Source organism: Carassius carassius, chromosome 12 (assembly GCF_963082965.1).
Source record: "Carassius carassius chromosome 12, fCarCar2.1, whole genome shotgun sequence".
Taxonomy (NCBI): domain Eukaryota; kingdom Metazoa; phylum Chordata; class Actinopteri; order Cypriniformes; family Cyprinidae; genus Carassius; species Carassius carassius.
Genome location: NC_081766.1, coordinates 11590169 through 11617898, shown reverse-complemented (window position 1 = coordinate 11617898; position 27730 = coordinate 11590169). Strand labels below are relative to the sequence as shown.

Below are 27730 nucleotides of genomic sequence, written 5' to 3'. Positions count from 1 at the left end.
TCCTTTGCATATGGCAGGATGCTAGAAAAGGAGCCACAGAAGGAGGGATGAGGGAATTTGTTCTTGTCTCTGTCTCTCATCTTAGACGCTATTACTGACCCACCAACGTACTCAGACTTTTCCATGGCCTGTGTAAACTGAAGCTTGGCAGCTCTGCGGGCCTACGGTGGCAGGATCCTGTTCCTCACCGTTTATTTCACTTTCTCAGAGTTTTACAGTTGACCGTGACCGCTGACACCTGGCCCTCTGCTAATAAAAGTTATTTTATCAAGTCACCCCCCCCCCCCCCCCCCCCCCACAATGAAGTGGGCAAGATTCATGGAAAGGGTTGACAATGTGGCGGCACCATGCGAGACAGAAAATGGCACTGTGAGAGAGGAATGTGAAGGCATCGTAGGATGAATGTGGATGAGAGGAATCGTCTTTCAAATGAGATTTACCTTTCCAGATGACAGAGTGGATGGACAGCAGTCTCCGCCGTCATATTGGCAGTACGCTCTGTTATTAATGGTGTCACACCAACCATCTCCTCCGAATGGCTGCAAAGAGACAGTTGTGATGTATTCAAATCTCATTTAAAAGAAAAACAGCTGACATCAGAGTAATACATACAGAACAATGTTTATAATGTATATTTACTGTACAGAGAACATAATTGATTGTATAATTAAAATAGTGTTCATGTTAATACAATTAAAATTTGAAATGCAAAAAAATATTGGTTCTATATCAATTATGATGTCATATTATTATTTGCATGAATTAACAACGAACAATTGTATTTTTATTAACTAACCTTAACAAAGATTAATAAACTCTGTAACAAATGTAATACTGACTGTTAGTTAATATTTGTTAATGATTAACTAATGTTAAAGGAGCTATGTGGAGGTTTTTACTTAGAAAAAATCTTTAAGATAGAGTTTTCATTTGTACATGTATGAGCCAACCTTGATGTAAAAAAAAAAGAATGACACCTCGACTGTCCACCACGGTTGCCTCTATCAGGCTGTAGGCTCAATTGTGTGTGGAGGAGTCGGGCCCGAATTGGCGTGAAAATTCACAAAATGTGACGTCATGCGCGTTCTCGTCTACTTGGGCTTACAACCGTACGGCACGCCAGCCATTATAGTAAGCAGCGGCAATAGTGTTTTCAAATGGACTCTGCGGATGGAAAGAAGCGACAAGCCTCCAGCACAATTCAGACACCCACGGACACTCCTCGTAAGTTAAAAAAAAAAAAAAAAAAAAGAGCGTGCACACTGAGAACGAGCATGAGACTGGCTGCAGTTCCTCTAACGGCCACTGGTGTCAGTAACGGTTAGAAATTTCAGAACCTACACAATGCTCCTTTAAGGGACCTTATTGTAGCTTCAAAAGCATTATTATACAAACTATTTTGCATTATTATTATATAACATTATTATGCAAATTATAGCCTTCCATATGCAGGAACATTTTATTATACATCCAAACAACCTGAGCTCAGGGAACTATTAAATGTGCCCTTAAAGTATTTTAAAGGTTCAAGCATGAATTACTTATAACATTATTACTAATTATGTATTATGTACAATTCACAGTTACCTGTTTTGCAATGGGAAATGAGTGGACTACAATTATCAAATTTAATATGCATAAACACTTTAAATGTGTTATAATTCCTATCTAAAAGATTTTACCTAACCTAAAGGATCTGATGCCAATAATAGGAAAACAAGTGCGGTCTGCCAAAGATACTTTTGGCTCTCTTGTGCATGTGGAGTCCTTTGAGAGTCCAGGTTCTACCTGATTCCACATCCCTGTGCAAGAGCAACTGGCGAGGAGATCTCTGTAGAATGTATCCCTGCTTAACCTACACCCAATCGAAAATGTTTTTCCTGCCGTGGTCTCATTCTCCAAGTCATAAGCAATATAATTTTTATATATATATATATATATATATCTTTTATTTCTTTATTCTTGCTCTCCATCCGTTTTATTACCTTAAGCACACTGCGATTTTTTGGCAATAACAATTTCAAAAAACAATATTACCAGTTTTTTGTTTAAACTGATGTGTTACATGTTGCAAGTCAAATATCTGAATCTAAAACACATGCATTATTAATGTTGTTTTAGAAAAGGCTGAAAAAAGCAAAATGACCTATTGCCTAAACTAAAGAGTCATGTAACAGTAAATGGGAAGGATGTGTGGAATGCATCTGCTCCAGCCAGCAGAAGAAAACTGCCAGTGAATGTTAAACATTCTTAAATTAAAATAAACAGATTTATTTTAAGCATAAGGAGCTGAAGTAATGTTTTGATGGAAGGTTGGTTTATTTTCAATTTATTTAGAGATAGTATATGATTTCAACATATATATATATATATATATATATATATATATATATATAATATATATATACATATATATATTTTTTTTTTCAGTTTTCAGTAATATTTTCAATTTATTAGAAAAAATAGTATAAGATTTCAATGTCTTTATTTTCAGTTGTCAGTGATAAAATTAATTTATAAAATGTAAATAATAAAATAAAATCTAATGAAAGAAAGTTGAAACATCATAAATCTAAATCTAATAGCCAAACTATAGCCTTCCATATGCAGAACAAAATCCATTTAACCTGAATTGACTGAACTAGTAAATCAATAGATTTTTTTTCTCTCTCATCATAAGCAGCTGCAGTGCAATTAATAAGGTGATTTCATCAATATTTCGAGACCTAAGAGGAAAGACACCATGACCTTACTGTGATTCGATGATAAATATAAATACCTCTTCAGATTGCTCAGTGTCAGTTCAGGCTGTCAACTTTGAGGTATATCCTAAAATTAATTTTCTTGGCCTCCTCTCAAAGAGGGCTTTTAGTAGGCAACCCTGCTATGTTTTTGGGCAGTATCCAAAGCTTGATTTAGATTACATGAATTTATTGAAAATGAATCCCTCTATGAGTCACTTAAAAAATGTGCATTTTTTTAAAAACACAATTAACCCCTAGCAACAGTTTCTGCGATGAACGTTTGCAATCTGAGATACCGTAGATCATCAAACCGAAATCTTATCTGAAGCAAACAATAAAGGTGTCTTTTCACCTTACGGTACCTGACGTCTGGAGAAATCCCTAAACCTGCTACAGGAGCGAGGGAGTACACAGGTTGCCTGACCGACCAGAACTAATGTTAAGCGAAAGATAGAATAAACAAATCTCCTTGGAAACAACGTTTTCATGGACAACTTTGTTTCGAGGCCCCATGTTAGTGCTGGCATTTCACTTCACCGCAGTATGTGGCCCTTGATTGGCTCTCTCCAGATTTCCCAAAAGACTACTTATTATGTTCCCCTCCATTTCATATCTAATGTAAAATTTTCTCTTTTGTCTTTAAATGCGGAAAAATTAATTTTAGGTAACAGATCAAAACAGTGAAAGGCCAAATGAAGTGTTTCCAGATTTTTTGTGTTTGTGTCTTGTCAACTTTTTCCATGATGTTAAGATGAAGAAACCCAGCGCATGCCCTGAGAGGAATCAGATGACCATTCTTCCAAACATATTTTCAGCAAGGAATGTGAACAGTGGTAATTCATAAACCAGTGGCATCATCTGTAAGGTTTTCTCAAATGGAGCCACACAAAAAGGGAAAAAAGTTGACTCAAAAGCTGGTTTGAAGCAGTCAAATAAATTGTACTACACAGTAGCAGAGGAAAAACAAAAACAAACTACCCCAATAGTCTAAAGCTCAGAAGGTCGTAAAGAAAATTCTAATTTCAAAATTTAAGAACCATGGATTAGAAAAGCAGACTTAAAGTCTACTTATTGTTTGGCATTGGTGCATGGTTCAAAATAAAATATTACAAATTACACATAAACAAATGCTTAACCGGAGCTGACCTCTTCACTTAACATCAGCCTTTAATGGAAAAAACCTTCTGGGCATGCTGCAGTGCAACTGGAACATGTGCTGCGGTCTAATTTATATTGAGTCTCCAATATAAAAGTAACTGTTTTGCTTGATAACAAATGAGGGCAAGAGAAGATGAGACAGAGTGGCAGATATGAGGGGTATTTGAATATTATAAAACATCCTTCTACAGGAATGGTGTGTTCCAAAGTACAATGAATAGATCATAAATCCTGTTTGCTTTACTCTAAATTATATTAAGAATAATAAAATCAGATATCCACAGAAAAATAAGATAAAATTACTGATAATAAAAAAAAAAATACATTTTCTTTATATGATCAAAATGTTAAGGTTACAATTTTGTTGGTTGTATAAACAATTTGATTTACCTTTATTTATTAAATACATTTAATATTAAAGATTTTATTAAAAACACAAAAAATGAGAAAAATTTTTGTTGGATTAAAAAAAAACATCCTAAACAATTTATCTAAGTCTCATGCATTTGAATGGTACACTGTACTAAACTCCACACCATCCTTTCACTTGCAAGATATTACAATAAACAGTCATCCATTATTTCCAAAACAGTCGACTGTTAATTTCAACACTATTTTCAATTCCAGGCTTCACATGACTCTGCTGCGATATTTCTGTTGACTTTTAGCATAGCCTGGTATGTTACTTTCATCACATATCATTTGTGATTATTTTACAACTGCTTTAATGCATCCATCAGTTTACATAACATCCTTTAAATTCCCTCTGTCCAACTGACCTGCACACGCACACCGATAAGATCATTCATTTGCTTTGGCGCCTCAGCACTACAATTGTCAACAACGTCTGATGAGTAAGTGCTTGGGGTGAATTTATACAGGATTGTGTGAATTGCAGAAAGGAATCTGGAGGAACAGAAACTGGAATAATATGTTTTACGATCACGTATATATCACATTTTACAGTGGCAATGATATTTTCATTCACTTTTATTTTTGTGATAAAAGGAGAACTGGTGAGAATCAATCTGTCAGCATGCTGTGGGAAGATGTGGCACACAGTCCATCAACCAATGCACTAAATGTTTCTCTTGGCCAGGGGAAATGTAGAAGATATCTCCATATGAGAGCGAATGGTGTCGGACATCCTTGACAACAAAATGCTTCATTACTGACATAAATGTAAACTTGGGAAAGTGTAAATCAAATGCAGACAAAATAAAAATAGAAAACCAAATGAATACATTTCTTGACCCCTTGGATCGGGTTCATTCGGAATTTCTGCATGTGTAAACGCTTCAAAGTAATTCTTGAGACATATTATGTGCTACTAGCCTGACCTTTCATGCTTTATTTATACATGCTTTTAAAAAATGGATCACGAATTTGATTTGGAAGTTCCATTTTGGTCAAATGGCCCAATTAATAAGACGAACATGGAGTTATGACTACAGAGATAGTGAAGAGCAAAACAGATTTACCCATCTACACATGAAGCTCCATTACACAATAATTGGAACGTAAAAGTAAAAAATCAACACCGTCATCATTTGACACTGATTATGGTGCTCCCCGATCCTCCTGGACCACCTCAATGCTCTGCTGGTGGTTATCTATCAGAAAGCAGATTTTCTCTGCTAGATCTGACAGTAGAGAGATTTGAACTCTGCCTTTAGTTTTACATCTTCCAGTGTGTACCAAAATACTGCTTCCATACACTAAAAATCAGTAACACAATTCTTTCATCTTTTATGCACCATGATTGTTCCAAACCAAAATACTTTTTAAAAAAATAAATATTTTTAAATTTATTTTTTTTCTTCTGAATTTTTTATATAATTTGCTAAATTTATATTTTTACTTTCACTTTTGATCAATTTAATATATATATTTTTTTTACTATTTAAAAGTATTATTCCCCCACCACCACAAGAAATAAATCATTAAATAAAAGACAAATATCGTACTGATTTTTTTTTTTTTTTTTATCCAAATCTCACACTTCATTAATTTGAATGACATAATGTACTAAACACCTCTCCAACCTTTCACATTTTTAAGATATATCCCCTGGCATCACTGACAGCGCTAAAATCCAGGCAGAAATACAATAAACAGTTATCCATTATTTTTGCCCCAAACACTCAACTGTTATTTTCAACACTATTTTCACTTCTATGCTTCAAATGTTTATCACGTGACTTCAGAAACTAAAGTCTTTTGGGCTGCTTTTAGGGAGCATGTATTGTTTGTCTTATTCGCTTGTATTCTTCCACTCTTTGAAGTTTTTGGTCAACATAAACCGTTCTATGGAAAGGATCTGCATGAACATCCAATAAAAACTGAAACATACTGAATAAAAATACTGAAAAAAGAAAAGCATATGGTTTTCGAACAACATGAGGGTGATAGAATCATATAGAATTTAGAGAGAATTTAAAATAATAATTTCCATTATTCACAATTTTTTATTAGCTTTAAGAAACTATTTGGCTCTTGTGTGATGTTCTACTTCATCATTTATTTAGAAAGACTTCACGTCATATGATTGGCACTCACCTCACAGGACTGAATGCAGTGGATCTGTGCTGGATTCGGATGCCACTTCAACATGCCAGTACAGACAATACTCTTTCAAAGGAAGAGAAATAGAGGAGCAAGAGAGGAAAGGGGAAGGGGAAGGAGAGTCAATTGCTGCTTTGTAATGATGGCATCATTAAGCAAAAAATGTGACATATTACGATTGATGAAGTTATTGTAACAAATCTTCTTGAGAGGAAATTTGAAAAAAAGGGTTTCTATTTATTTCTATTTTATTTATAAAATCTATTTTCCAGAAATCTAATTGTCTAACTTAATTGTAAAAGACAAAAACTGAGAAATAAAATTGCAAATTAATATCCAATAACAGTGACCTATTATAAGGGTTACTTTTAATTTTTACAAATATTTCACTGATTTGACATTTTCTCATATTTGCAAAGCTAACCTGTTTCTAAAGCAGAATTTCTGGAAAGAAACTTGCTTATCTCTTATTCATCTCCCTCCTACTGTGACCTTTCCTCCATCATTCTTACCCAGTCTGCAATACTTTGGACAACATTCCTGGAAAGCAGGCGGTTCTTAGAGGTGCTGATGTATCATTATAAACAATGGAAGTCTGACACCTTCAGAGGTGTCATGCTTGACATGCAGCATTTCAGGCGTCTCTTATAAAAACATCACACTGTAATCATTACTCTCACGAGCTGATATGACAATGAGAGACAGAATCAACAATTTGGCAGAAAGATTTCAATGGTAAGGTGATTTGAACCTGGTTTGCAGCGAGAATCAAGTTAATCCAATCCAACTTATAACTCTGATGTGCCAATAATGTGATTCCATTTTTTTTCCTCCAAAGTATTCAGTCTCAAAGCTCCTCTGCCTAGAGCCAAAACAGGTATAGAGCCAAACAAAGCTCAGAAAAGTGAGTGATTTCACATTTGACAGATGTCAATGCACCTCATGTCATGATATGTGGAACAGGGAAAAACACATTTCATTTCAGTCTTAAAGTTAGCATAGTTAAGGGGGGGGGGGGGGGGGGGGGGGTACAATGGTGTTTCGTGGATTCAGAGTTGTTCACAGTGTTAAAGAGATGGATTCTCATGCTAAACATGGCCAAGGTTTTAAAAAATAATTTAGAAGAATGACTGAGAATTTCTGCGCCGAAAATCTTACTTCCGGGTTGATACAAGTTTCGGCTGTTTTTTTTTCGATCGTGGTTCTAATGACGTAGAAGAGAACGGAACTCCTTATATGATCATTTCTCCCCGAAAAGCGCGCCCGCGCACACACATTGACCAGAGAAGAGCGAGACCGTGTACATCAACGCATTTCAAAATCGCCGGCAGCGCTGCATAGGATTTGTTAGACAATGCCTCCAAATAAGTGCGTTTTTGGATGTGAGGGAAAGTTTACCATGTTCAGTTTCCCCAAGAACCCAGCGTTACATGAACAGTGGATGCAGTTTGTTTTTCCGGGGCAGCAGAGTGTATCAAGTGCCTTTGTGTGTTCTGGTCATTTCAGTGACGAATGTTTTATAAACAAGGCCGAAGTCGACGTTGGATTTGCACATCGTTTGCTATTAAAACATGGAGCCGTCCCTGTAATAAAAGACCCCATTCATGTAAGTACAATTGCATTAGATTTCTGTATTTTTTGGGAAATCAGCACATAAGTGAATATATGTTAATGGAAACAAAACAAAAACAAAAAACAAAAGGGGCATAATAGGTCACCTTTAAAGGGTATATAACATACACAGTTTCACCTGATCTCATGTTAATCTTGAGTACCTATAGATTAACATGAGATCAGGTGAAACTGTGTATGTTATATACCCTTTAAAGGTGACCTATTATGCCCCTTTCTACAATATGCATTATAAGTCTCAAGTGTCCCCAGAATGTGTCTGTGAAGTTTCAGCTCAAAATACCCCACAGATCATTTGTTATATAATTTTTTAAAAAGCCTAAAAAAGTGAAGTGACATACGGCCAAGTATGGTGACCCATACTCAGAATTCGTGCTCTGCATTTAACCCATCCAAAGTGCACACACACAGCAGTGAACACACACACACCGTGAACACACACCCAGAGCAGTGGGCAGCCATTTATGCTGCAGCACCCGGGGAGCAGTTGGGGGTTCGGTGCCTTGCTCAAGGACACCTAAGTCGTGGTATTGAAGGTGGAAAGAGCATTGTACATGCACTCCCCCCACCTACAATTCCTGCCGGCCCGAGACTCGAACTCACAACCCTTCGATTGCGAGTCCGACTCTCTGACCATTAGGCCACGACTTCCCCAAATCCAATGCCTTGACCAGAAGTAACATTAACTGCCCTTGATTCGAACCCATGAACACAGAAACAACATTAACTGCCCTGGACTCGAACCCATGACCTCAGAAGCTCAGAACCAGGGGCTTAATTGACTGCACCACTGAGTCACTACCAAAAACCACTATTTTGAGTGGAAGCAGAAACACGCTGTTTTCTTGCTGCAAACCAGATTCAACCCACCTTACCATTACATTCTCACATGCAAATATTAATTTGCATGTGAGTAAGTTAACATTACTAAACTGAGTTCTCTTTCATGTCTTATTGTACTTAAACTGTCAACTACTCAAAATCAGGGCTGCACAATTAATCCAAATCAAGGCTAAAAGGCTCCCCCCCCCCCCCCCCTAACTATGCTAACTTTAAGACTGAAATGAAATGTGTTTTTCCCTGTTCCACATATCATGACATGAGGTGCATTGACATCTGTCAAATGTGAAATCACTCACTTTTCTGAGCTTTATTTCAAACATTGACTGTCGTTATGAAGTAATGTTGGAGTAAAAACATTTTCACATTCTCTCAGATGGAGAAGCATTTACTACACAGCCGTAGATCACTGAGAAGATACGCAAACAGTTTATTTTTCGATTATATATCAATTATATCATCTGTGATTATGAGCACAATTATGCATAGCTAGTCAGAGAACTACGGCTCTGTGGACAAAATGTGCATGACAATCACGATTCGATTAATCGTGCAACCCTAAATAAAAGTTTGTTAAGAACACGAGTTACAAAAACAGTTGGTTATGTCTGTGAAGGTTAACAGCTGGGAAAGAAATTGCATGTTTATATTATCTTTCTGGCAGCAGCATAATAAATAAATAAATAGATCCACTGCTCTGGGACTCTAGAGAGTGTTCTGTGCTTGTCTGTGTAGTGCAGATAACGATAGAACAGTTAGCATTATAAACTTACAAGGAACATTTTTACAACATTTATTTATCTAGGCTAATGTTACATTTATAAATATTTATTTGTATAATGCATTTAAATGTAAAATGTATTAGTATATAGAAATCACTTTTAAAAAATTTAATTTGCTAAAAATGTACTCTCCCCCTCAGGCCATCCAAGATGTAGATGAGTTTGTTTCTTTATCGGAACAAATCTGAATATATTTAGCATTGCATCACTTGCTTACCAATGACTGCTCTGCAGTAAATTAAAAAATCTTATTAATAAAAGCTGTAAAAAGCGTTGTTGGTTAGATCACTCTACACTAAGCATTTCTAATAGTTAAATAGTAAAAACTGAAAAAAGGGCTTTACAAAAAGTGCAAACAGTCTTGAACAGCCAAAGATATCAAATTTGTGGCAAACCTCACCTGAACCTTCCTGGGAAGCATCCAGTGTTCTACTGTGTCAGCGCTAGAGCCATTGGTAAACACCACGGGGTCACTCAAGGCCACAATGCATGTTGGGTAACAAACTGCACCTGTCATGACACAAAGCAAGCTTTGCTTTAACCATCATTTGCATATGTTGAATTTATTCATGTGAGCACTGGGCATCCATAGTTGAACAGCTTGGCAGATTGGCACTCAAAGGTATCCTACTGCATGCAACTGACTGTGGTCTTAAAGCCTAGGCAGGTACAGTACAGTATGTCTAGGGCCTAACTGTATAGCCAAATAATACAACGCAGAAGAAATTAGTAAGATGCATATTAATACATGTTCAGACAATGATTGAGACAATAATCATTGCTTTATTAGAAATCGACTGACTAATCATTTCCATATTTGAAATGGGCAACTTTTATCTCACAACCAGGTAATTTTCTTGTCAGTTTAAATACTCACCCACGTCAAAGCCATCCTCACAGCTGTATTCCACCAGGTTAAGGTCAAGAGGAGGCTGGCACAATCCCTCTATCTTCTTACACATAGTAAAGTCCTCAGTCCATTTGCCATCTTTGGTGCATCGAATGCTAGACTGCAGGGACAAACGTTGATGAGTGTGTAATGACTGCAGAATTTAGGAACACAGAAATAGTTGGCTTACAAAATGGTATGATACCCTTTCTCTTGGATCGGGACATTGTAGGGTGCAGATACTATCAAAGTCCAAATTGTTGGTGCAAGTGTACATGCCCTCAAACATCAGCGGAAGAGGAGGGCATGTGACAGGTGAACAGCTTCCCTCTTGCCATGTCCCACCCTCCAAACACTCCAACCTCAGAAACTTCCTGAGAAAAACAAGTCATTAGCATGAAGGAGGACTAAATCATCAGGGGTGAATGCACATATATATTTTATTTTATTTTTTATAAATCTGTAGTGGAAACAAAAAGAAGTGTGAGATACAAACTCAGATTTGCAGGTTATAAACTCAGGATTACAAGATGTAAACTCAGAATTGAGAGGAAAAATAGTCAGACTTCTAAGATTCAATCTCAAAAATCTGACTTGTGATGCTGGCATGTTGCTAGACTAGAAATGCTTTTTTTTTATAAATAAACTGAACTGTTATTTTAATACTTTTAATACAGAATAAAAACATGATTAAACAATCATGGCCTTATATATTTGTTGTTTAGAATCAGTGAAATGCATAAAAAAGCTGTATCAATAGGTTTCTCACTAGTTTTTTGAGACAATTAATATAACTGTTACATTAAACACGTGTTAAAATTTAATTGCAGGTTCTCAATCTGTTTCTGGTCTGAAATGTTGCACAATATAAATGCAGTAATGACTACATTTCTTGAATGGCATTCTCCTCCAGCCACAGGGGATTTATTCTCCTCTAAGCCATGTGACAAACCATCTGGTATGACTAAATAATCAATTAATCCTCAGGAAATAAATTGTAGTTTGAATTGTAGTTTTTTTTAGTTTAGGGTGTAATGTTCGTTGAGAAAGATCATACAGAAGCACAGGCTAAAACTACCTTGATAATAGCATAACACCTCTCTTTAGACCATCATAAACCATTTACCGAACCTTCATAATCAAATGCCTTTCAGAACAAACATGCCAATGGTCTTAATAAACAGGATGATTTAAATGGCTTAACGAGACATTCTGGCAATAGCTTCTGGTATGAATGCCCAATTAAAAGCAGATAAAAGACACTGAGGTATTTTACCAGCCATTTTAATAACTCATAAAGATGAGGCAGAAGCAAACGCTACTCCCCTCAGATGTGCTAAAATATGCTATAGCTTGATTGGATGGAATAACAAAACAACATGCCATCGGACCATTTATCAAAGTACATTGCTGACTCCATTGCTGAAAGCTATTTGGAAACACCTGGAGCAAGATTTTGATCTTATGAAAACCATGTTAGCAACCTAGATGATGGAAACAGATTTTTTGCCTTAAAAACGTGTATTTTTTCACATTTGTCTACATATTTTTCCTTTAAAATTTGTTAACACGGTAAAAAAATGTCTGGAAATCAGTTCAAACCATACAGACTGCAACTCACTTTCTTGGCTTTTTGTTGAGTGTGCCTGTGACGTAATATCCCGGGTTGCATTTGTAGCGGCACACAGTGCCCACATCATGCCCGCCTCCATGACATTGAGGAACTAGAAGTGTGGCATTGGGAACAGAAGTTGGATCCGAACATTCAATCTTGCAGTAAGCCTCTGGGTATGACCATAGTCCATCCTCAAGACAAACCAATGTGTCACTTTCACCTGAAAAATACATTCCAACAAGAAAACTGCATCAAAATGGAATATAAATGCTTGCCTAAGATTATATCAGTAGTTCATTGGTGTACACACTTTAGTCAACAAACAAACAAAAGTCTTTAAATAGAGAAACAGAGAGAGAGAGAGAAAGAGAGATATTATATGTTATAATAGAAGATTATGCCAAACTAATATTTTTCTTTTCAGTCATTTCTTTATTAAAGTTTTATTTTTCTTACTTTATTATCATATCAGGACTATAATCAAATAATCATATCATACCATTTTTACTTTATGTACCCCAAAATATGAAAATTTATTTTAGTACATAGATTAAAAACATTAATCAAAGAAGAGGTGTATTTAAGTAATTTTATGCATGAAAATAATTATAATTCATAATAAATGAATAAATATGACAAATAATAAATAAATTGTCAAAGTGTCACATACCTTTGTGTAGGCATAAATGGTTTCCAGTAATATGAAAAACACTTTATTTTTCTAATAACTAAGAAGAGAAGTATCACATTGGTTTTCATAAAATCTCACTTTATAAAATGCCTTTTGTGCACATGGTTCAGTGGTCCCTGTAGGACTCTCCCCGTGGGAACGGGACGAGGCCGGTGGAGTGATTGGAAATGAGTGACACCTGCTCGACCCACCGGTCTCGAGTCCCACGGAGGAGATGGAAGGATATAAAACAGCACGACGACAGTGACGGACGAGAGAGGCCCAGGCCTGGGTTCCCGCCTCCTTCTTCCCGATGAATATGAAGTTTTTATTGCTACACTCTCATTGTACTATTATAGTATCATATCTAATTATATTTTGTTAAAGTTCTAAAGTAATTTTATTGGTCAATAAAATATAATGATTTATTTGCAAAGTTTTACGGTTTGAAGTTTTCTGCCTACTTTGTAGCTGTTCTTAAATTTAGCTATATCAAAAATTGTAGCTGTGCTTAAAATGTAACTATACCAAAAATCGCTGTAAAATGCATTTTTCCAACATGCCTGAGAAGTTCCAGATACTAAAAAAAAAGAAGAAAAAAAAACTCCTTACACACTATGGCATTACTGCAGGTGCACCAGGCCAAGGCACTAAAGGAGTGCAGTGGGGCTAGGCGTAGACAGCTCCTGTCTTGTGTGCGTAGATCACAGTCCTACTGGAGAAGGACATGATAGAGCCAGTCCCTCCAGTCAATATGAGGATGGGGTTTTACAGCCCTTACTTCATTGTACCCTAGAAAGGCGGTGGATTATGGCCTATCTTGGACCAGGCCCTTCATGGATTACCGTTCAAGATGTTGACGCAGAAACACATCTTTAGGTGAGTCTGTCCCCGAAATTGGTTTACAGTGAATGACCTGAAGGACGCATACTTTCATGTGCCGATCCTTCCACGCCACAGACCTTTTCTGTGGTTTGCATTCAAAGGACGGGCATTTCAGTACAAGGTCCTGCCCTTTGTGCTGTCCCTGCCCCCCCCCCCCCGTGTCTTCACAAAAGTCACAGAGGCAGATCTTGTTACCCTCAGAGAGAAGAGTGTTTCCATCCTCAACTATCTCGACGGTTGACTTATACTAGCACAGTCTATGGATGAGTTGTGCGAGCTTAGGGACCTGGTGCTCCGGCACCTCAGCCTGTTGTGTCTTCAGGTCAACTGGGAAAAGAGCAAACTCTCCCCGATGCAGAGGATCTCTTTTCTCAGTATGGAGTTGGATTTGGTCAAACAAACAGCATGCCTCACAGAGGAACATGTGCGGTTGGTGCTGGCCTGCTTGAATTCATTCAAGGGCAGGATGGTGGTCCCACCGAAACTATTTCAAAGGCTTCTGGGGCATATGGCAGCTTCAGCACTGGCTTCATGGCCGAGTCCCGAGGTGGGGACATGGAAGTGCGGCCCTCACTGGGTCAAAGTTACAACGGCTTGTCTCCAAACCTTCACCCTGTGGTCAGATCTAACGTTTCTCTGGGCAGGAGTGCCCCTGGAACAGGTCTCCAGTCATGCTGTGGTTTACAAAGATGCCTCCACCACTGGCTGGGGGCCACGTACAATGGGCACGCAGTGTCGGGGGTAAGGACAGGCCCCCATCTGCACTGGCATATCAATTGCATAGTTATTAGCAGTGCACCTTGCCTTGTACCATCTCAAAGGTCACTTATGAGGAAAGCACGTGCTGGTCCGAATGGACAACACAGCAACTTTTGCCTACATCAACCGACAAGGTGGTCTGTGCTCCTGTCGCAAGTTGAAACTCGTCCGCCACCTCCTCCTTTGGAGTCAGAAGGCTCTGAGGTCACTTCATGCCATTCACATTCTGGGCCTGCTCAACTGTATGGCCGACGAGCTGTCTCGAGCTATGCTCCCAGGAGAGTGGTGACTCCATCCCCGTACGGTCCAGTTGATTTGGAGAAATTTTAGAGCCACTCAGGTAGACCTGTTTGCCTCACCAGAGACCTCTCACTGCCAGTTGTTCTACTCCCTGTCCGAGGGAACACTCGGCATGGATGTACTGGCACACAGCTGGCTGCGGGGCCTGCACAAGTGTATGTTTCCCTCAGTGTGCCTTCTCGCACAGAACGCTGTGCAAGTTTAGGGAGGATGAGGAGCAGGTCTTGATTGTGGCACTGTAATGGCCCACTCTGACCTGGTCCTTCGAACTAGTGCTCTTCACAACAGCCTCTCCCTGGCAGATTCCTCTGAGGAAGGATCTTCTGACTCAGAGACGGGGCACCCAATGGCACCCATGTACAGACCTCTGTAAACTTAATGTCTGGTTCCTTAGTCGAGCTAAAGATTCTTTCATTGAAAACTCTGCTCCTGCTTGCATTGGCCTCCATCAAAAGGGTAGGGGACCTGCACGCATTTCGGTCGACAATTCGTGCCTAGAGTTTGGGGCGGCTGACTGTGCCCAAGGTTCCTACAACTCCCTTCAGGGGAGTTAACCCTGGCTTATCGGGCACGGGGTATGCCCTGCCCATTCAGGTTGTGAGCTCACTCAACTAGGAGTTTTTCACCCTGGGCGCTGTCTCGTGGCACCTTGCTGACAGATATTTGTAGAGCTGTGGGCTGGGCGTCTAGATTCTATAGCCTTTGTGTGGTGCTGGTATCCTACTGTGTTCTCACCTCAAATGGGTAGTGGCACTGAGAGGCATGCTGAGAGGCAAATGGGTAGTGACACTGTTAGTGTCAGCTTGCTAAAACCTCTCCAGAGAGTCCATATCATAGACCCTGTCGAGCTCCTTTCTCAACTCTGCAGCCAGACGTGGCGGAGCATCCTAGCAGACTTCTGCCGTTTCCAAGAGCGTTACAGTCACCTCCAATTTCCCATATAGACCTAAATGGATTTTCATATGTACCAATTATTATACCAATTTTTCGGACATCCGTATTGACTTCTCTGTTCCCTCCTTCAGGGAACAAGGGTTACCATACGTAACCAAGACGTTTTATACTATAATATGACATGACCTGACATAATATAATATAGTGATATCCGTGCAGTGTTTATCTTTTTGCAAGATTGTTCCTAACGGATATAATGATATAAGGTAACAGTAACACATAAGATAATACAATTATTTAAAATCAAATCAATTTCATATTTTCATATTTCATAATCAAATTAAATGTCATATTTAAACAACAAGTAGTAATAATAACAATAACAATTCCATTATTATCAGATATTGTAGTATTATCGAGATACTATTATTGTTTTTATTAATATTTTACATGTGTTTTTAATTTTAGTTACAATCTGATAGTAAATTTGGGGAATCTCAAAAAGCACAATTATTTTTTGGATGTTTTTCCAGAGTAAATAGACAAACATGCAAGAAGGGCTCGTGTCATCCACAAATACACTGTTATTATTTTATAATGGAAGGCTAATGTCTCAAATAAACAGACACATGCACTGAGTGTAAAGATTCCAAAAACCCTCAGGTCTCACACTGTAGGCCAGTTCCTCTCCTCACCTTGCAGGACCGCAGCGGCGTTACAGGAAAAGGTGCACCGCTTGCCGAATATGGTGCCCAAGGGACACGAGAAGGAGGCAAAGTAGACATGAGACTGAGGAGGTGGGCCACAGTCCACTGGCTGACAGCTCACTACACGGTCCCACACTCCATGCACACAAATCAGCTCTGCTTCCGTCTGAGGAGAGGACAAAACAGACAGAGAAAGACAACCACTTATAAAGTCACAGCGTTACAGTGGACACCTCTGAATAAGGTGTTTACATGACTAATTTCACTAGAAATCTGAATGTCTGATATATGGCTGTATTAATCACAAGGTTTTTATTATTATTATTATTATTATTTTTAAACGTTTACCTGAGACTCTAACTAGATTTATATCAGAAAAATTTTGTGCATGTGAACACAATCATTCTTGAGATCTCTTCTCAGGAAAATCTTCAGAAAAAGTAATTTGTTCTAATTTAATCTCACTGCTATTTAGCAGAAACTAGATAGCAAGGAGATGTGATTTTCTTTCTTATAGGGGTTATTGCAGAGAGAGAGAGAGAGAGAGATAGAGAAGCAGGCTGTTAATACTTGTACGCACTTGATCAGAAGGAAGGCCCTGGCCATGGAGAACAGTAAGTGTATAGCCACGATGACAAGAAACAGAGCAGTTTTTAGAGTCTATGACTTGAGTACAATGGACTGAAGCATGTTCGATGTTTAGAGGACTGCATGACTCAGCACTGCACAGCCTATGCACACATCTGAGTGAGAAAAACACATATTATGTTCATTATTATTTGTAGACATAGACATTATAACCATCGTCAAACATGATGGATTTTTTTTTTCTCTGTGTAAGAGTTTGTTAAACAGTCTCCATATACTGTAGTTTGTGTGATCCATTTTATATTTTAATTTGTACACTACAATTCAAAAGTTTGGGATAAGTAAGACTTTTTATATTTATTTATTTATTTGAAAGAATTTATATTTATTCAGCGAGAAGATGTTAAATTGATTAAAAGTGAGAGTAAAGAGATTTATAATGTTACAAATTATTTATTTTACAAATAATTGCTGTTTTTTGAATGTTTTATTTATAAAAAAAAATTTATGATGATGATAATAATAATAATTAATAATAATAATAATGGTTTCCACAAAAAAATAAAGCAGCACAACTGTTGTCAAAATTGATAATAATAACAAGGGAAGTTTTCTGAGCACTGAAGATGGGATAATGACTCCTGAAAATTCATATTACATAAAAAAAGAAAGAAAAACCTATTTAAATCTTTCAAAAATGTAAAAAAAAAAAAAAATTGTACAGATACCTAACTTTTAGTGTTTTTATCAGGTGTTAATACAAAGGTTTCTGTGTGTGTGTGTGTGTGTGTGTGTGTGTGTGTGTGTTTGTAAGTCGTGGGAGACCCCACCCTCAGCGCACCCAGTCAGGGCAAAGGCGCTGAAGTGACAAGATGTACGCAATGCAACTGCCAACACCGCCACTTGAGAGGAGGAGAAGTTCAGCTGCACTGCTGAAGTCTGGTAGAATGGCACGCTCAGTTTGTGAGTCACATTCACCACTAGGGGGTTATACTGACATGAGAGCTCGTACAAACCTGTGGACAGACAAATACAACATGAGTTCCTTAATAATACAAGGTTTATAATCTTTCCCAATTAAATTAAGCATATTATGTGTTACCAAGCAGGTGTTTTTTTCCAGTGGTGTCACACAGTTCAATGGTCACCGTTTTCCTGCAATTTTCCCCATGCCAACTACCATCATTTGCAAGGTAGATAATAACAGAGGCTGCTACACCCGGTCGCTCAAATCCTACCTGCAAAAACAATGTATCAGTATTATTAGCACTGATGGCACAAATAAATGTATATATCATATTAAATAAATGTGAACATAAACTACTGTTAAAAAGTTTGGGTAAGTTTTTTTTTATGTTTTTGAAAGCCTCTTATGCTCATCAAACCTTAATTTATTTGGTCAAAAAACAGCAAAAACAGTATAAAAATATAAAATATATATTTTTAATTATCTTTCGGAAATCATACTAATATGCCGAAATTATATACAATTATTTATTATTATAATCAATGTTTCAAACAGTTTGAAACCGTTTCCAAAAAAAACATTCTTACTGAACCCGAACTTTACCAGTTGTGTACATAAACCTGCTCAAATCAAATTATATAAATTTTCCTTTATTTAACAAACCATTGTTCAAAATGTATTTGAAAACACAAAATGTGCATTATTTATTTTCAAGGCAGTCAGCAGAGGGGGAAGCTAATGCTTGTGTGTACCTTTAGCCAGACAGGCTGATCCTGAGTATAGTAACTGTTCAGATGGGCAGTACAGGGGCTCCATGCATCCTGAGCCACTACTTCATTTATATCAAAATACTGTGACTTGCACATCTGTTGAGGATATAAAAAGAAAAAGGAAATTTCATTCAAAACAAGCATTAACAGATTTTTTTTATTATTCATTTGAGAGGTTCATTTCAAATGATGTTCAGTAGTGGGGCAGATAAAACGGCTAATGGATTCTACAGTGTTTGTGTACCTGAGTGAGCACAGGCTTCCCGGTGACCTTCGAGGCAGGGCACCTCTGGTCCTGATGTGAGCCTGAGGCAGTGGATGCCCACTGATCAGTGAAGCCCTGGGGAGTGAAAAAGCCACAGTCCTGGATGCTGGACCGTACTTCGAACTCCTCACACACTCCGTCCCCTTCAAAAATATAGCACAGGCTTGGCCGACCTGAGCGAGACAGAAAAAGCAAGAGAGAGTGCGCACAAACTCATCATAAATAACAAGTAATGACTCCACTGCCAAGATGTAATTGTGTTTTTATAGCAAGTATGTGAGACTAGGCTTCACTTATGTGTGAATTGAAAATAAAAAGAATGTGATTCCACTGAGAGGATTAAACAATCACACAAATATGTGGATGATGTCATGGCATATGAATGCGTTATGACATAAGTGCACGTGGGGTTTAAAGGAGAATTAGGTTGTCATTAAAGCGAATTCATTAGAGAGGGACACGTGTGAATGACATCAGAGTTTTGTATGAGTTCTTGTCTGAGAATTTTGCAAGGTAAGAGAAAAGTGACTCATTGGTGGGAACAGCTTATTAAAGGCAAGGTGCTCAAAAGTGTTCTAACAACAAATTTAAAAACACAAGCATTTGATTGGCTGTCTCTGCTGCAGAACGGCTGACCTAACCCACATGCCAGTGCCAAAGGATTTTCTCCTAAGCTTTGTTGATCTTTGCTCCCCAAATATGATCGTGGTGATAATATATGAGAGGTCCTAATGTGGCATTAGAGCAAATATCACAAAAAAGCCATTCCTGAATGCCCTAAATCCACAAAAATGCGGTTACAAGCTACTATGAAAACATTGGGAAGTTTGAGGCATGTGAGTTAGTCGCTGCTTTGTCTATGCCTCTGTTTGAATTAGACACTTCTCGTGCATCACGCTCACAGAAAATGTAGTGCTCTCAGTCACGAAAACAACTTGGACTAAATTGGTGAACTATTTGCTTTTTTTTCTCCAAACAATTCCTGTGAGTCTTTCTGCACTGCAATACTCTCACTCAAGTACATTATGTAACAATGACGAACAGTTAGATTGTTATGATTGTTAAGAAGATCAATTGCAGTTTACCGCATACTGTACATGCAATACTTTGGACCATTTCCAATAGAGTGATGACATAAAATATTGAATAAGATTATCTTGATTATAAGAAATACCACCGGCTGTGTTACAGTAAATGACCTAAAATCCACAGTTTGGACTGGAAACGTAGAAATCTGGACTGAATCTTTGTATACCTCTGGATATGTATTGCGCAAATATTCAGATCGAATTATCAGATATCACAGACTTTGCTGTCAAGGAAATTACTCATAATGCATAATGGGGAACATGATTATTTTTATTTTTTCCCCCTGGTCAGCCTAGAAATAAAAACAACAGTAAGATCTGGTGATCCACAACTCAACACAAGAGAATAAGTATGTTGACTGTCAGTTTACTGGACTTCGGGAGTAAGTGGAATTTTATAGTACATTATCTGTATCATGTTCTAAAAGAATTAGGACTGAAAGTAATGATTAAGATGTATATATGTTTATTACAAAAGTACAGTAAAAACAGTAATACTGTGAAGTTTTATTATAATTTAATAATATATGTAATAACATTCATATATTAGAATGTAATATTTAATAATTGAATAATATTAATTTAATATAAAATGTTTTAATATATTTTAAAATAGAAAAAAAAACTATCATGCACAAAAAATAAAAAAATAAAAAAATCCTGCATAACTTGCATCATCACAAAAATATTTTTATTAGCATAGTTTCGGTCAGTCTGCCTTCCTCAGACCTTATTTATACTTTTTCTAGTTTATATTGTACTTTCATCCCACGTACCTACAAATGATTTCTTAACAAATTCAAAAATGTAAATTATTCCTATGATGGCAAAGCTGAATTTCTCCAATGTTCATTGTCACATGATCCTTCAGAAATCATTCTAATATGCTAATTTGGTGCTAATAAACATTTCTTATTATTATATATGTGCTGTTTAATATTTTTGAAGAAACATTAGAAAAAGATTTTTTGATGAACGGAAAGTTAAAAAGAACTGCAATTTAAATGAAAAACAGCATTTAGTGTAAAAGACACAATAATGTAAAAAGGACTAATGAGATAAACTTGATATTATGCAACATTTACTTATACACACACACACATATATATATATATATATATATATATATATATATATTTATATACACTACAATGATTATTATATGATGCCCCCTAACAACAATAACTAAAGTTGTTTTAAACAACAAGGGAAAAGTTATTAAGAATTTATATATTTTTAATTTATGTATGTATTTTGCTATCTAACATGCAGCAATTCACTTTTCTGTTTGTACATTTTCCCATCTGGAGATTACAGAGGATAATTTCAGCAATGAATTTGAACTCCGGAGTAATAATTCTCTGATTCTCTGTATTAGGGACTTTTACAATAGGTCCTAAAATACAATATGTTGATTTCCAAATTTCCTTCAATATTATAAACTGACTGCCTAACTCAATATGAGAGAGAAAAACAGTAGGAGAGGAATCCGAATCTAAAGAAGACATAGCAATATTGTATTGTTTTGTTTTGAGAGCTGGTTATGATTATTACCCGGGTTTATTATCCTGTGTGGAAATTTCCTGGTGCTTCTGTTGTGGTGTTTACAGTCTGAGGGCCAGAGTTCTCAGTGGACAGTCAGATTATTTGTTTTTATGAGTGTGACTCACCGTGACATTTGAAACCTGGTTCAACTTGGCATTTCTTTGAGCAGCCGTCTCCATCTAAGAGATTCCCGTCATCACAATCCTCAGATCTGTGGGGGGGGGGGGGGGGGGGGGGTGCCAAGGGTTATATTTATGAAATATGTGGAAGGTCTTTTGCTATGTTTCAAAACACTCAAAGAAAAGAGAGAGAGAGAGAGAGAGAGAGAGACTCAAACAAATACTCAAAAATATGAAACATTCTTTAAAAATGACTAAAGCACATGACATGCAAACCCTCAGATGGACCCTGAAGTTTATACTGACCCCTGTTGTATGCCATCACCACAGAAATGTTCTCCATGAATGTAAACCAGGCCTGGAGACAGTTCACTGAACAAACCATCTGACTCCACCTGGATCCTGTACAGGTACTGAACGTCCCTCTGCACATCACTAAGCACACAAACACGTTCAGATCCAAATACACACAGCTAAGCAAAAAGTAAGTGGTGAGACCACTAAGAATTTGGAATGAATGAATGAATGAAAAAGTGGTGGTGATTCTTTTTGTGCAGGTAAGTAATCGAATCACTCATTCAACCATTTTGTTCAAAAACACTGATTCATCCAGGAGTGAAATGTGACCGTCTTTATGAGCAACTCATTGGATTATTTCTTCAAACAATTTATTAAAAAACTGTTCAAAACACAGAATCATTCAGGTACAAAACACCACTACTGTGTGTAGCTCGGTGTTGCAACGGTTGTGCTGTGGCTTTGATTGAAACTATTTTTGGTTAAGCACCAAATTGTTTTAATATTTAGAAAATGTAAAGTTACTCTGTATAAACTTTATGTTTATTGAGATCTTACATAATTTCATACATTCTAAATAAACAAACATGTCAAGTGTAGTAAATTGATATTATATTTAGTAATAAAGTTAACATTTTTCCAACTGTAATCATGCATACTATTTATGATTATATTGACTGTGTCAAGCAATATTACAGATGTAGGTGTGTCTAGCCAGAAGCAAGTAAAAACGTCTTGATGAATTTGTTGCTTACAAACATGAGGTTTTTCACTTCTCAAGATTAGAGTGGATTAATTGTGGATAATTGTGTGTTTGAACTCCGACGGCACCCATTCACTGCAGTGGATCAATTGGTGAGCAAGTGATGTAATGCTAAATTTCATGTTCCGATGAAGAAACAAACTCATCTACATCTTGGGTAACCTGGATGGTCTGAGGATGAGTACATTTTATGCAAATTTTCATTTTGGGGTGAACTATTCCTTAAAAAGCAATCATAAACCATACTAAAGAATGAGAGATGCTGGTATACAGCACAACAGCTCAAATGCACAATATGAATCTGAAATATACTGCAGAAATAGAGTGGCATGCGAAAGTTTGGGAACCTCTTGCAGAATATTTGAAAATGTTAATAATTTAAAAAAATAACAAAGATCATAATAAATGAATGTTATTTTTTTATTTAGTATTGTCCTGAGTAATATATTGTTCATAAAAGATGTTTACATATAGTCCACAAGACAAAATAATTGCTGAAATTATTAAAATAACATTCAAAAGTTTGGGAAGCCTTGGTTCTTAGTACTGTGTGTCATTACCTGGATGATCCACGACTGTCTTTCTGTTTTGTGATGCTTGTTCATGAGTCCCTTGTTTGTTCTAGATAGTTCAACTGAGCACTGTTCTTCAGAAAAATCATCTAGTTCCAGTAGATTCTTCAGTTTTCCAGCATCTTTTGCATATTTGAACCCTTTCCAGCAATGACTGTGAGCTTTTGAGATCCATCTTTTCACACTGAGGACAATTGAGGGTCTCAAATATAACTATTTAACAAGGTTCCAACATTCACTGATGCTCCAGAAGGAAACACGATGCATTACGAATTTGAAGATCAAGGTAAATTGTACTTAATTCGTCTTTAATAATTACTCTCTGTTGCTTCCAAAGGGCAGTACTAAATGGTAAAAAATTATATTTAAACAAAACAAAAAAAATTTGGACTTCTTCATCCTGTTTAAAAGTTTTCACCCCCCAGCTCTTAAAGGGATCCCCAGGTATTAAGACATGTATAGCTTAATATACCATACATTTTATACCATCAATTTTTCCCAACAAGGGAGTCTAAATGCCCCGGATCTCGAGGGAAATCCGCACTGAGAAACTCCTCCAGCATCATGATTAGCGTTGGCATGTTGGCAAAAGGATGGCATAGCGCTTCTCGTCATGGTCATTTGTAAGCTGTTTCAATAGCTGTTGTCCACTAAAAACCTCAAAGGCATCAGGGCTAAAGTGGAGAAAAAAAGCGGGTCTTTAGGACGTTTTATTCGTCCACATGCATCTTCCCATTCTTTTCTCCTCTTCTTATCACTAGGGAAATCAATGATGTCCTATATTGCTTCTTTTGTTGCACTCTGACTGAAAATTACATCCAAAAGCCAGACAATGTGGTATCGTATCAGTATTTAATTTTCTTGAGTTTATTTTCTGAGTTGTTTCGCGGTAAAAAGTGCCAGTAGCTCAACGAGTGCAACCATTTGACATCAGCAATGCAGATTGTACTGTGCACACAAAATAATGGCGCCCCCCACAGTGTAAAAACGATGTCAATATTTTAAAATAACATACATCACAGGTTTTCTGTTACATATTTCAATAAGAGACATAATTTAAGTTATATTAAGCTATACATGTCTTAATACCCGGGGATCCCTTTAATGCATCATGTTTCCTTCTGGAACATCAGTGAACGTTTGAACCATTTTTTGTTGTTGTTGTGTTTGAGTCCCTCAATTGTCCTCAGTGTGAAAAGATGGATCTCAAACTTCATACAGTCACTGCTGGAAACTTAAGGGTTCAAATATGCAAAAGATGGAAAACTGAAGAACCTGCAGGACCTGAAGGACTTTTCTGAAGACCGGGACACACCAACGACGGCAAGTGACGGTCAGCTAGTTTGTTTGGTGTGTTCGACTCGTCGGCTCTTGTCTGGCTCACATCGGTGGCAGTTTGCCCGATTGAGATGTCGGGGCCATCAGTGAGGGAGAGAGCTTTGATTGGATGTTCAGTTTAGCAAATGAGTCAGTGCCGAGAATTAAAGCAAAAGTGAAGAAAACATGTATGTAAATGAAGGCGGTACAGAGAGAAGGCTCTTTCCCAAATCATTCTTATACGCAAATGTTTTCATAACAACATGAGCTGCCTAAAATTATTAAATAACTAAAATTAAAGTTATCAACGTTACTGATATTCAAAATGGTAAGCAAGCGCAACTTTGTTTACCTTTTGTATATCTGCATTTATCTCGTATATCTTTGTTTCAGTTTCTCCTTTTGAGTGTTGAATATATACAATTGTTAGCTGCTGATATGGACAGCTCGTTCCTCTTACGCATGCGCAGAACGAACGTGTTAGTTTGCAGTAGTCTGTGCAGTGTGTTCGGGCACAGCTTTTTGGGCCGACGCTGCCAACATGAGGCAACAACACCATCGGCTTTCTTCGCCGCTAGTTCTTTAAAGTCAGCTTGGTATGTCCCGGTCTTGAAGAACATTGCCCAGTTTAAATGTTCAGAACAAACAAGGGACTCATGAACAGCCATCACAAAAAAAAAAAAAAAATGTACAATTTTATGTACAATATCTTACTCAGGACAATAAATAAAAAATAACAGGCATTTTGTATGATCTCTCTTTTGTTCAAATTATTCACATTTTCACAGATTCTGCAGGGGTTCCCAAACTTTTGCATGCCACTGTAGCCTACTTGATCTATATTTAATCCCAGTAAGGCTATCACTGCATGTCACACTGAGATGTACCTCGGGGGTATCGATCTGACTTGATTGAATGACTCTGTAAAAAGAGTCTTGCCATGATTGGCAAGGCTTGTTTGAATTCAGTCCTTTTCCGTACTGTGGTAAGATGATGCCTAGCTAACTTTCTCCAGTGGGTCTTATTACTCAACATATTGCCCTTATTAATTATGGATTACTTTCAGGGACAGAAAAGGGGGGAGAGACTACTTAAAACTATTGTTCTGAGGTAGCAAAGGGAGATCCAATGAAGGATTTTGTGCTAGTAACATAATACATTTATTTATTTCTTCATAGCGTATAGAGAAAGGCAGGGACTTCCAGCACAAGACCTCCTCTAGTAAGATATAACATATTTTATTTGGCAGTTCTATTTATTTATTTATTTATATATGTTGTTCTTTTCAATAAATTAAACATATATAAAAAAAGTTACTTTAAATTACATTTTAAAGTAGTAATATTGCACTATGATACTGTTTTTACTCTATTTTTGCTAAAATAAATGCAGTCTTGGTGGGCATAACAGACTTTTCAAAAACCATCCACAAATTTTTGAATGGTATTCAAAACAATGAAACAAAATTTTGATCTTTATAATTGTATTAATTTATATTTATATACTTTATAAGTATTATTTATTTATTTCTTTAATATAACAAAATCACACAAATATCATACAAAATTGGGATTTAATATTAATGTGCCATAAATGCTGGCAAAAGCCGCAAACATCATATAAAATGCATAGAACATAAAACAGCTCATATAATATTTGGTATGGGCCCTGCCAAGGTTAACGATCAACATTTTCTGAAGGTTAAGTACCTCCCTTCACTGGCCTCTTGTTACCTCACTCATTTCATGGTAAGTGTTTTGTTTTTGCTGTAGACCTCACGGAGGCACTGTAGCCTACTTTCCCACAAACCCATCTTCACTCCAACTCCCTTTTTTCCACTATACTTGTTGTCAGTCTTTTGTCTCCCATGCCAAATGACAGGTCTCTCACTTACTGGACACTAACAACATCAAGCACACAACTCCCTTCAGCGAAAGATTGGAAACAATTTCAGATGAGCTGCAAACAGCCATGGGTGTTTACTGTTTCTACGAGTAACATTTGGTTTATATTTCAGGGTTTCATTGTACCTCTCTCTCTCTCTCTCTCTCTCTCTCTCATATCTAATCTGTCTTTCTTTCCTTTCCTTATCCACATAGCCCAATTCTCAGTAGAGTTTCCATCTTTCTGAGCTTACAGGACTTTTCTGGAAATGCTACATTCTCTGATCCACACTATTAATCTCTGGACATTTTCACCTATTGCAAGACGACAATCCAGTGACCGTTGATGAATTTGTATTGGAGCATACAGAATAAAAAGTGACATGAACAGAACAGAAATTGGTTGTTGATCTTTTTTATGCTTGTAAAATTAATGACTAATGAAATGACAATGTCAAATCCATGATTTTTTCAGACATCGCTTCGAATAGTGATATGCTGAAGATACAATTCAATTTCAGTTTTAGTAACACAACATGTTCAGCATTTATACTCAAGCCACACTTAAAATAATACTCTCAGAAATTCTGTAAATCAACTAAAACATAATTAAAAACATGACAGAGACATTATTATTTGAAAACACTTGACAGTATTACTAATGACTCACCAATTTCAAATACCGTATTTTTCGGACTATAAGTCGCACCTGAGTATAAGTCGCATCAGTCCAAAAATACGTCATGATGAGGAAAAAAAACATATATAAGTCGCACTGGACTATAAGTCACATTTATTTAGAACCAAGAGAAAACATTACCTTCTACAGCCGCGAGAGGGCGCTCTATGTCTTCAGTGTAGACTACAGGAGCACTGAGCACTGAGCACTGAGGCTGTAGACGGTAATGTTTTCACTTGGTTCATTTCTCTCGGTTTCTTGTCAAATTAATTTTGATAAATAAGTCGCACCTGACTATAAGTCGCAGGACCAGCCAAACTATGAAAAAAAAGTGCGACTTATAGTCCGGAAAATACGGTAAGTATTTAAAAATATAGTCTTTCAAAGTGTCTACGTACAAAATAAAGTGATATTGTTAATAATACACAGACACATAT

The 27730-nt window shown here is 37.0% G+C and overlaps 1 protein-coding gene across 1 annotated transcript in view; it reads right to left on the bottom strand.

Moving 5' to 3' along the window:
- The window catches only part of pappa2 (pappalysin 2), a 72306-nt gene that overhangs the window by 12920 nt on the left and 31656 nt on the right, over positions 1-27730 (bottom strand). Inside the window, exons 9-22 of the mRNA XM_059563468.1 lie at positions 22089-22217; positions 21789-21874; positions 19010-19203; positions 18748-18861; positions 18131-18266; positions 17870-18044; positions 17021-17183; positions 16429-16606; positions 12232-12445; positions 10816-10984; positions 10599-10731; positions 10122-10231; positions 6462-6533; positions 441-539 (exon numbers count right to left, since the gene is read on the bottom strand). Coding sequence (XP_059419451.1) covers positions 441-539; positions 6462-6533; positions 10122-10231; positions 10599-10731; positions 10816-10984; positions 12232-12445; positions 16429-16606; positions 17021-17183; positions 17870-18044; positions 18131-18266; positions 18748-18861; positions 19010-19203; positions 21789-21874; positions 22089-22217 — 1972 coding nt within the window. The remainder of the gene's footprint in view (positions 1-440; positions 540-6461; positions 6534-10121; positions 10232-10598; positions 10732-10815; positions 10985-12231; positions 12446-16428; positions 16607-17020; positions 17184-17869; positions 18045-18130; positions 18267-18747; positions 18862-19009; positions 19204-21788; positions 21875-22088; positions 22218-27730) is intronic.